The 12350-nt window shown below is 41.8% G+C and overlaps 1 protein-coding gene across 1 annotated transcript in view; it reads right to left on the reverse strand.

Annotated features, from left to right (window-relative positions):
- Positions 1 to 3095: 3095 nt before the first annotated feature.
- The window catches only part of rps6kc1 (ribosomal protein S6 kinase polypeptide 1), a 30567-nt gene continuing 21312 nt past the window's right edge, over positions 3096 to 12350 (reverse strand). Inside the window, exons 14-16 of the mRNA XM_080047852.1 lie at positions 7754 to 7836; positions 5857 to 5952; positions 3096 to 4755 (exon numbers count right to left, since the gene is read on the reverse strand). Coding sequence (XP_079903978.1) covers positions 4654 to 4755; positions 5857 to 5952; positions 7754 to 7836 — 281 coding nt within the window. The 3' untranslated portion in view covers positions 3096 to 4653. The remainder of the gene's footprint in view (positions 4756 to 5856; positions 5953 to 7753; positions 7837 to 12350) is intronic.

Here is a 12350-nt window from a genome sequence, read left to right on the forward strand (position 1 = left end):
TGACTACAACATTTTTAGGGTGGCTTTAAATGGTAAATGGACTCCAATTATATAGCGCTTTTCCCTGTTTTTTCACAGACCCAAATCACTTAACATTGTTTTTTGTATAATCTGTAATTACTAAAATACAGAAGAAGATACAAAGGAATATTTCGCACAATTGGATATATTTTTATTTCTTATAAAATGATTATTTTGTCCGTAGATTTGATGATATATTTTGACACATTTGTGCCGTGGGTGGAAACTGCTTGACGATTTTGTTCAAACTGAAAAGCATTGAGTTTGGTTTAGTCACGATCCCTATTCAGTATAGTGACACTATAGACCAGCTTGATAGAACACAAAACCACATTCACTGCTATACAAAGTAGATGCATTGGGAAAGAAATTGGTGTGCAATACTCAGGTGTTACATAATAACATTGTACATCATACAGTAGGCAACTTGAGAAAGAAATATCAGCCAACAATCCAGGATATAAAAATACACCTTTTTATATATGTGCTGCCATGGTAAGGGTGCGTGTGTGTGTGTTTGTGTGTAAGGTGTGTGTGTGTGTGGGGGGGGGGGGGGGGGGGGGGAATAAAAGAGGCATTGTGTCTCTTTGTAATGACATCATGGCTCTGACAGAAGCTGGAGAAGATGCCCGAGGTCTCAGAGCGGAACTCTTCAGCTTGGCGCAAGTGTGAGTGAGTGTGTGTGTGTGTGTGTATGTGTGTCCGTCTTTGGGCTATGGGAGTCCTCCTGGGCTTTGTGAAAACGAAAGTCAAACCGTCAAAGACAAAAACAAAACCTGACCGAGAGCAATATGAAGCAGAGGGCAGGCCATTTGGCTGCTGCTGCCCGCTCGCTGGTGGTGCCTGCCTGTGTATCTGAAGGGAGAGAGAGAGAGAGAGAGTGAGAGAGCTAGAGAGGTGGGAAAAGACTACTGAAAAAGAGAGAGGGAAGGCCCAGGAAGTCGTGAAAGGGTTTCAAGGGGTCAATTCAGCCTAAAAGGCCCGGGTGACTCTTCCAGGCCTTCAGAGCGAGAGGCCTGTGTTGCATCACGTCCAGTCCTTGGCGTGTCCTCCTCATCTTGCCTATGAGCCGACGGATCCTTCCCTGTGGCCTTGTACACACACACACACACACACACACACACGTATAACACACATGCACCTTGGTTCTTTGTGTGTTTGCAGCCAAATAAACATCAGAGGAAAATATACTCAGATCCTTTACTTTTAATAAAGGTAACAACGATGGAAAAAAATCCACTTTAATAAGTAAAAATTATTATTAAAAGACAAAAAGATTAAGTGTAACAATGAATTATTAGCAGTAAGTGATATTATATATTACATGCTAGATCATTGACACTGATAAATCAGTACATATAAGTAGCATTCATTGTATATCTGGACAATGAGCTGGTTTTAAAGGAATAGTTTGACTTTTTAGGACATGTGATTATGTCATTTCCGTCAGAGTGAGATTATTGACACCAATCTCATACGTCTGCGTTCAAATGTACTGTACAGGTAGTGGTATCAATCTACCCCGCTATCTGTGCCGCCATAAAGCAAAGAAGAATCTAAACAACTCCGTATCAACTACTTTATAAGTTGGGTAGTTTACTCCAGTGGTTTTCAACATTTACTTTGCGAATTTTGGGAAAAAAAATTGCTCTCCAAATAAATCTGGGGGTTGTGAGATAATTAATGGGAGAGTAAAGAAAAAAAGAAATAAGTCAAATTTGTAACAATTTTTCCTTTTGTGTGATGTATTGGATTTTCTTTTTACCTCTATGTGCAAAAATACTAACTTCTATTTAAACGAAAAGATCTGAGAATTTTAGAAGAGAAATATATTTTCTTTAAAACGTAAAGCACAAGTACAAGTAACAAAACACCCAACTACTACCTTCTATCTACTCCTACCTTATATCAGACACATCATTTGAACCATCAGTGGAAGAACTTGCTCGTGTACAGCAGCACTCAATGTGCTTGGAGGGATTGTGTGTGTGTGGCACATCTCACATCTACGCTGAGTAAGATTGACAGCTTTCTTCTCTGAGCAGAAGTGCCCCCGCTGGCCTGAGTGTGTGTGTAATGAGAGACAGGTCTTATGACAAGCACTAATCAGCCCAGACTCCTGACCCCTGTGGCAGAGAGGGGCTGACACAAGGGAGTACACCCCGATACTGCTAACAACTCCCCCGACCTGCAGTGTGTGTGTGTGTGTGTGTGTGTGTGTGTGTGTGTGTGTGTGTGTGTGTGTGTGTGTGTGTGCCATTTCAGGTAATAGTTAGACATAGAAATAATTACTTAACTTCAATTTACAGAAGCCTGCAGTTGTACATTTTACACGACTTGTAATAATAATCTACATTTGAAAAAGGTAAACTGACATTGTAAGCCTACAGCAAATCAATCAGCAAGTTTATCTCTGCTACTTTAAGCAATACTCTAGTCTGCCGTGGATCAAGCAACAAAGAAACACTAGATGGTTAACAAAATGTATGCTATGCTGTGCTAAGCTAACTGTCTGCTTGCTCCAGCAGTCCAGCTACAAATTCAACATGCATCTAACTAACTCTCTATACCGGCCTTGTTATCACACCTGACTATACACAGGTGTTGCTGGACATACCCTGCTGCCCCATGCTGATCAATGGAAAACTTAACTGTAGTTGTGATTTTAGATTAGATTTAAAGGTGAAGTGACACACTTTTTAGGGGTTGCAGAAAAAAAACATTTTTCAGATGCTTTTTTTCAAAATAATCAAGGTATTAGTAAGCTAGTTATAATATAACTGCATCCCAAAAAGGCACATGTGCATCAATGAGTGCTAGGGATTTACACAGTGCTGTGTGTGTATTTATGTGTGTGTGTGTGTGTGTGTGCGCGTTTGCGATGCCAGCTCGCGTTACTGTCACAGTGACACTCAGCAGGAATGACAGTGGCTTTCTAAGAGTATCATCAGTTGTGCCGATAAGAGGGGCTGTAGCCTCCAAACAAACACAACACAGTCACAGCTACTGACACATAGATCTTCTATTAAAGAAGTTACATTACTACATGCGTGTACTCATCCAGGTAAGTTTATTGTTATCGAGATGGTGCACTGACTGACCAATAGACACACACACACATCACATACAAGAGTGAGCATTCAATAGAAAACATTAGGAAATAAACCTGATATCACTGTGATGTTTATGTTTATGATACAAAAGGGTTAATAGGTTGAATATGGACCTGGTCATTTTATAGAATATGTCAGTTGACGTGTATTAAACCGCTGTGCAGTGAGTGAAGTACAACAGAGTGCAGCATCTACAGTGGAGTGATTATAATGTGTTGTTAAGAGAGATGCATTAAGTGTGTGTTTGACGTATGCTCCAATAATTCTCAAAAAAAAGTCTCATACCCATTATACAAGAAGTAATATATGACATGTAATGTAACCACGGACATGTGCACCTTATGATTCAGTTATTATAGATGGTATAAAATAAGCAAGATCTAGCAGATGCGTTGTTCCAAAAATAAAATAAAAACACGCAATAAAATTTTAAAAAATATGTGATTGATGAGGCATAATTGATTGACAAGTCTGACCTGGGATGTACCGTTCGCTCAACACAACATCATTTAAAAAGGGATATTTACAGTACAAGACGCACATTATTTATTGTTCCATAGACTTTTTTTCTTCACATTATTAAATATATGTTACATAAATCATATTCTTACATGCAGAAGAAATGCACTGTTGTACTAACTGTGCAGGGGGATTTTCCTTCTGATATTCATAAAAACAACAACAATTTGTAAAAAGGGCTTTTGGCTGGTTTCAGATCTGTAGTTCAAACCATGTCCTGCATTATTCTCTCATATTATCTTTCTTTCTTGAATGAGTGAGTTTCCAGCTATGATTTAGTAAATAATTTAAAATCTTAATAGAACTAAATTCTTCACCCAGCAACAATATTTTGTTCATTCACCTTGCATAGTGTCCATCTCTGTTACTATACGTGGCCTGGTTTGAAGTTAGAAAAAGGGGCTGGCAAAAAATAATAATAATTACAATATTGTATAAATATATCTAAACCTAGATCAGAGCAACATGACTTCCCATAACATCAAATAAAAAAAAGCTCAACCTGTGTGCCTCACAGCTAATCTCAATGGGCTCTGTGAGGAATGACTTGGAGTGTTGTAGGTGGCAACACACTTCAGAAAAAAGGTGACTTAAGTCTGCATTAGGTTGAATAAGGAAACATTGTAGTGCTTAACAAATGCAATGAGAACTGTCACCTCTCATTTTGGCTTAAAGCTAAATGTATGGAGTGGGAAAGCAACAATGTAGTGAACCGTCCAATCACTTACTGTTTAAATTATTGCACCACCCATGTTGTTAAGTGTTCCCTGCACAGTAGAAACCACCTGTGAGATTCAGCAAGGAAGGTAATACTGCTACTTGGCAAATTCCATACGAAAAAAGAAAGTCAAGTGCATGAAGGGCCGTACACAAAACGGGAGATGTGTGCAGAAATGCACTATCTGTATTTACTATGTCTATATGTGTATCCAGTCTCATTCAGGTCAGCCGGTTTCCCAGCATGCAACACTGGTTACCTCAGTCCACCAATGCATAGGGCCTATTTGGGCCAGACCATTCTGGCAAAGAAAGGGTGGGATTTGATATCGTCCACCCCTCCCACACCGGCCCCCAGTCTCTCCATTGGATTGTACTGGAGCAACTGCACCAGAGAACAAGAGAGAGAGACACACACATTAGGATAAACATACATTTACAGTTGCGATCCCATAGGGCCTTTAAAATGATACTTCTATAAATACAGTTACAACATGCAAATACTGCTGTTTAGCATGTACACAGGTTAAACTGAGCGTTATGACTAATGTGCTGGGTCAGTGAAATGCAGACAAATACATTTTTACAATGGAACTCATAATAAGTGATTCAGTAATGTCTACATGCCCACTCCTCCACAGCACGACTGCACTGGGTCTGCCACATTAAGCACACATGAGGTTTCACTGCCATCATGTCTTTGATGCATTTCATCATTCATTTATCGGGTCTTTGTTGCAGTCCTATGTCATTGTTTGCTCACATATTTCTGTTTTTGTGAAGGAGCCACTGTGGAATGTCACGATAACCCAGCTCTTCTACTGGAATTATTTTAAAGCTAACTAATATTGCTGCACCAGGGAAATGACTTATTTATTTATTTTCACCCGGTAAAGACCTGCCAAAAACTCTACACACGCTACACACATTTTTGAATTACTATTGTTTTAACCAACCAGTGAGAAAGTGCTAACCTCAATTTACCTAAAAATGCGACAGATTGTTACTTAAACATTATCATGCACACTGCAAGATGGCATTACCCTTTTAGAAAAAGAAAGAAGCAAATGTGGGATTTGTCATTTTTGCACAATCAAGTGCAGCTTACTTAATAATAGATAGTAGAAAGTGAATGGTTTTTTTTTTTGCTACGAGGAACTTTTAAATATTTCTGAACAGTGTAATTTTTCCTCTGATGATCATAAATTACATGTAACAGCAAACGAGACCATACGTGCAAAGAATGCTATTTTCATATAGTTTTTCTTAATGCCTTTGTCATGGGTACGCTCACCCAGGAACGAGAGCTGGCGTAGTAAAAACACTGCCACTTTTGTCCAAAGGGGGTGCAAGAATGAACACAAACTGAAAGTTCCTCGGTGCACCTTTAAGGATGGGAAAATCTATTGGAGTGGGCCTCTTAATTAAATATCTGAAACTGACTGTCAATACTTCAACACACAGTAGCACACTGGTAGGCACCCACCTGCTCCAACAGAGACGTGGCCTCCTCTGACACTGACTCTGGGATGTTGAGAGCGGTGTGGCCCCCGATGCCTGCTGGATGGCAGCGCAGCAGAGACTGTACAGGAGGGAAGGAGGGAAGGAGAGGTGGAAAAGAAAAAGATAACTATCAATCCAAACAAAGACAATCTGACGGGGCCCATGAAGCTAAAGGGACAGATAGAGTGACTCCCCGCAGAGCCTAGGTCAACGTGAGAGCACCAGCACATAACAGGGACAAATAGGAGGAGACCAGAGAGAGCATAGCACCTGAAACAACACTGATCACACCAACTACAACAAGGCCAGGATTGAACTACTGTTGCTCTTTCTTGGAACTGCTCACTGTGTGTGTGTGTGTGTGTGTGTGTGTGTGTGTGTGTGTGTGTGTGTGTGTCACAGAAAAAATGACGTGTTTAAACATCATATATCGTTCATGACGAGCAACTTTACTGGAAGGGGCCGCCAGTAAGTAAGCAGAAGTGAATAGGAAGATAAAGCCTGTTTACTTGTTTTCAGAGTCATATATGAGCAGGTCAAACCGTCAATTACCAGGAATTGTTGCACTTACATCAAAACATAAAATATAATCTCAGAGTGTGGAGCACAAGACCTGCAAGTGCATTTTCTATCCCCAGTCTGTGAGTCCCATTGTTAAAGTAATTGACAATAATGACCATAATCACTGGATGTTTCTACCGCACATCTTTCAGTGCACATACACCTACAAAATTATAAATGCTGGAAGAGAATTTGTGCAGAAAAAGAGAGAGTGGTAAACTGTCTGTGTGTTGTTGTTGTTGGGGGACCATGTGTGTTTTTCCCATCAGTTAGGTCGGTTGCCTCTCTCTCTCTCTCTCTCTCTCTCTTGATACGTGCTGCAGGAGTTCTGGCTGGCTTCCTAGCTGCAGTCAAGACTGCTCCAGGCAAGATCTTATCCTGCAAGGATCAAGAGACACTATGTGTGCCTGTGTGTGTGTATCCTTGCCAGGACTGTACCCAGACATAATCATCAAAGGAGACATCTGTGTGTGTGACTTCTTTTTTTTTCCAGGTAAGTGGGTGTGTATTGTTCAACATAATAGCGCTAACCTAACGCCCCGATTCATGTTTGTGCCATTGATGGGAGCTACTGATAGCTGCCATGAAAATATGCCCACTGGCGATCAGTTAGAATATATTCAAATTTAATAGACAATGAAAAACTGAAGGGACGGTCTGCACCTGCACAGGGCGTCTCTGTGTGTGCTACGCTCTGTGTGCATTTGTCCTTCAAGAGAGCAGCAAGTTATAATTAGCATGTCTTTGTGTGCATGTACAGCAGCCGACTGGGTGTCCGTTGTCTGCTCCGAGATGCTCCCCCCCACATCCTCCCTCCAGAGCCCATCTTAAAAAGACTGTCCCTCAGACAGGCCTGATCCTGGAGCAGCCCAGGCCCGTGCACCTCGAGAGCTGCCCTGCTCTCTCACCTTCCGCGCAGACCTCGGATCAGCCGTGCTCAAAGCCCAGCGCTGCTCCAGGAGCCAGCAGAGAGGCCCGTCGAGAGCTGACCCCCTGCCCCAGCAGATGGAGCTCAGGCTGGGAGAGAAAGTCACACCGACACCCCTGGCCCTCCCCGAGAACCACAGTAAGAGACGGCAGCCAAGACGCACCTCACACACACACACAGCAACAAACAACAAAACTCCACCTACTCAAACACAAACGACACACGCACACGCAGACTCACACAAAACTTGGCACGGCCATAAAGAGTGGGAAAGAGTGGAAAGCCAAGACACCTACAGACATACCACCAACACCGTAGTAACAAAGGTAAACACTATATATGATATGACACTTTTTTTTGTTTGTTGTTGTTGTTGTGCTTTTTGACTCACCATGCCAGTCAGGATCTCAAACAGGATGGCTCCCAAACTCCACCAATCGCAAGCTGCCGTCTCCTCACCGATTCCTCCCACCTCTGACACAAGGGCAAAGAAAGAGTGGACACACAGAGAATTAATTAATACGTTCACAAACTAAGAAATAGCAAATGAGTTAAGAAAGAGTAATCAACTGGTGATGGTCGTAAAATAAGAAAGAGTGTATAATTAATACAATTTAGTGATCTGAGGCTTGGTCGCTGAATGCACAAGTTCCCTAATATGATTACAATCATGTTTTAGGTGGCTTGCTCTCAAACCCTCCACATTAAACACTGTTTGGTGTTGACATCTAGGATTACCTAATGTTCAATCGAATCGACACAATTGATTCAAAATTAGCAGAGAAACATACACACAGTCACACACAGAGACACACACACACACACAAACAAGTGTGCGTCTCATAAAAGGGTCATTTGCATAATAAAAAAGCAGTTAAATTGAGGAAACCGTCTGCTGCAACTTCACACCATCTGCATGACCTGACCTCAAACACAAACACACACTTATACAACACACACTCATACAACACACACACACACACACACACACACACAGTCACACACACAGCAAGAAATGTAAAGCAGGAACAAGAGAGAACAAACAACGTAACATTTCTGTTCTGGGTTCTTTACCCCCACGCTAATTTTAGCCTTCGAAATAATCATTTACTAGGAATGCAACTAAGGAGTTCTTTTAACTATGGATGAAGATTAGGACTATTTTCTTCATTAATCTATTAATCGTTGGGTCTGTATTGAAAAAGCCAAAAACTAGATGTTGAGCAAATGGACAAATCATTTCAGTCTTACCCCCAGATCCTGGTTAAGGTCTGTCATTCAGGGTTTTGTCTTGACAACCAAAATAACTAAAAAGGGACATTTTTAATAATTAATTTAGGATTTTTTTACCATCTCTTCCATTTCCAAAAAATCTCTTTCTTTGTTCTTGTGAAAGCCTCTGATAAAGTCAATCTAGAATACACACAATCGCTTTTATCTACACACGAGAAGATAAAACAAACCCCACTAAAGTTGAACATTTCATGGTAAAGTCTGTCTGGAAGGTTGCTGGGACTCCACAGTGTCTGTTTAAGTTACTTACAGAAACCAAGAGTGATAATCGTTCACTAAAGTCAGAAGTGTCCGTGGGAGTGTGTGTGTGTGTGTGTGTGTGTGTGTTTGTGATTCCGTTTCTATGTGTGTGTGTGTGTATCTCCAGCCCCACTGAGCACCAGATGGCCTCTTGTGCCGCTCAGCCTCCCTCTGCTCTCCTCTGCTCTCTCCAGAGGGCCGGGAGGGACCCAGGGTCACGGCTGCGTGTGCCCAGAGACCAGGCTCCTCAGCTGGGGAAACGCATGAGACAAAGACCCCTCATCTCCTGGAGGCTGAGGGGAACTGCAGGGGCCCGGCGCGGCTCTCTCGCAGCGAAGGTTAGAGAGGGCTATGATACGACTGGCACGGTTGGTAACACACATACATGGGAAGTGCACAAAGACAAACACACACACACAGCCAACTGAGCAACCAGTCTTCAGGGCTCCCCAGGACTACTGTTTTGACAGCCAAGGAGAGAAGATCGTCATTGAACGGACTAGTGATACCTGCGTAGTTAAGAGCTGGAGGGGAGATGCTGGACACACACACACACACACACACACACACACACACACACACACACACACACACACACACACACACACACACACACACACACACACACACACACACACACACACACACACACACACACACACACACACACACACACACACACACACACACACACACACACACACACACACACACACACACACACACACACACAGGCACGTCTCAGAGCAAGGTCGATGTCATCACAATGGATTAATGTCTAAGGAGCTGCAGGGAGAGTACAGCGGAGCTGGCTACACTTACCGCTCTGTCAGAGCGAGGCAGGGAGAGAAGGAGATAGAGAGAAAGAGGACAGGAAGGGAAGGGAGAGTTAACCTCATCCAGAGGGCATGGGTCATTCAAACTCCACTGGTTCAAGGCACTGTGCGATGTGAAACGTTTTTCCAAGTTTTGACCGCACCTCAACTAACCTGTGATCTTCTTTTCTTGAACAGCAAAAGAAGAAGTTTTGAAATCAATCAGGAGAATACTAAAGAAAACAGGGGGATACCGAGACGTTTGGACACACTGGCACACAACAATACGCTTGTGTTGACCTGGTGGCCTCTTCTTCTTCCCTTTCCTCTTTGTATCTTAATCACACTCCATCTCCTCTCTCCCGGGGGCCATAAGGAACTCTCTCTCTTCTCCTCTCAGACCCACTTCCCCAAAAACTTAACCGACGGCCATTGTTGAAAGAGGAAGTAAAGCGTGCGCAGGTAGGAAGTAAGGAGTGATCTGGGTATGATGTTCCAAGACTGAGTGTGTGTGTTTTTGTGTGTGTGTGTGTGTGTGTGTGTGTGTGTGTGTGTGTGTGTGTGTGTGTTTGTGTATATGGGTGTGTGTTTGTGTTTGTGTGTGTGTCTTATGAGCTGGGGAGGTTCAGTTGTTCCAGTGCCAATTTCCGATGAAACCAACCATGTTATGTATTCAAAATAACAAGACCTGGGACAATCATATGACTCATCTTCACTGTGAGGACAAAGTCATTATTCAAATACTGAAGCAGAAGCCCATTCAGGGTACACCATGACCAGGGTTACAAGATTCTCCATAACAATGAGATGGGCGCTCCGTGTCAAAAGGGGAACTAGAGCTTTAACCTCGCGTGTGTGCCGTATAGCCGAGCAGGTAAAAAAAAAGAACAAAGACATAACAGTTGGAAACTAACGGCAAGTGCCATGATGGAGTCCTCAGTAACTGAACTTGTTAGAGGGGAAGAATACTGAATTTCCCTTTTTCTTAGACATTAAAAAGACAATGGTTTCTGGCCCTGCTTCCCCTCTACAACAGAACAATAAACATTTCAAAGCTCAGATGAAGTCTACTCAACAGCTTGTGTGGATTTTTTTTTTCTCTTACCGGAGAACAAAAACATTAGCCGTCGGATGTTTAGCGATAATGACGCAATGGTTCAAAAAAGTAAATAAGCAGAAGGGCAGATTTAATTCCCTGCCACTGTCATTTTTTTTCCGAGTCCCCTCCCGTGTTTTTTTGGGTGTGAAATGTGTGCTTTTGAATAACATGTTTCCCTCCTTCTTACACACACACACACATACACAAACATATATACACACACATATACACACACGCACATACGGTCACAGCAGGCCCCCTGCTAGCTTTCTGGCAAACAGTCATAAATCTGTCATCAGGAATGAAGCCATCGCTAGAGCTGACCCTGTCTGGATAAACAGCAATACATAACAAGGGCAGGAGAGACACACACTCACTAACCTCTGCCTTACAGTGTCAGTGTGTGAGTGTGTGTGTGTGTGTGTGTGTGTGTGTGTGTGTGTGTGTGTGTGTGTGTGTGTGTGTGTGTGTGTGTGTGTGTGTGTGCGTGTGTTGACAGCCAAGCACATACATCTACAAATATATGCATGTATGCTTCCATACATATAGGAAAGCAAAATAGGTGATAGACCTTACATATATTGTAATATGCATACAGCTGAATTTACAAAAAGAAAGTTTTAAACAAGAGACGGACAAGAAAAAGAGAAAAAGTTGCCTGTGGTCGGGTAGGACAGTCAAAGGATGTGGAAGTGGTACTATGGCTTAACAACAGTTTAACACTCCCCCTGCTGGCTGCTTATGAGCATGACACCCATTGATCCACATAGACTTAACAGTAGTTTAACCAGCAAGACCTTTCCCCACCTGGGCTCAAGTTCAACTCCACTCCATTTCACTGAAGGCGCTGGCATTCATTACCAACATGTACTGAAAAACATTTTACATTTCTTATAATAACATTTTCTGTATTATGTGTGTGAGCTGATTTGAGTTAAATGTGTATTGCATGTATTCTTCCTTCCATTCTGCCCACACACACACAAACTATACTTTTGCATTTATTGCATTACATTTTTAATTAGATTTTTTAAACATATTTTCCTTTTCTGTTCTAGATCCCTGCAGTACTTGTGTTTACTCTTTTTTTTCTAAGTTTGATCGTAACCATCAACATACTAAGACACATTCCCTGTATGAGATTGTCAAGAAAACTAGATTTTGATAAATTTGAAAAATATAAAAACCACCAAAGTGTGTTTCAAAGAGCGCCATGATTAATGATTTCTATTGTGCCCGGAGTTATTGTAGATGATGTGCAACTTTCATAGTCACTACAGTATAATATTAGGCCACGTGTCTGCATCTTCATATTCAATGAAATGAAATTATCCTATGCATCATATTTCAAGAAAAGAAACTGAAATCCACAAGGCTGGATAGTTAATTATTTTTATTATATTTATTAAAATGTTCCCAATATCATATCATTTTAGAGTGAGTACCCTTCCAGTTTGTTTTTTTTGTCTGCTGGTCAGACAACATTTGACCTATGACATATGAGGGCAGCACTTCAAAAAATAAAGAAATGATTTGATGCT

The sequence above is a fragment of the Ammodytes marinus genome (assembly GCF_949987685.1).
Source record: "Ammodytes marinus genome assembly, chromosome: 19".
Classification (NCBI taxonomy): domain Eukaryota; kingdom Metazoa; phylum Chordata; class Actinopteri; order Uranoscopiformes; family Ammodytidae; genus Ammodytes; species Ammodytes marinus.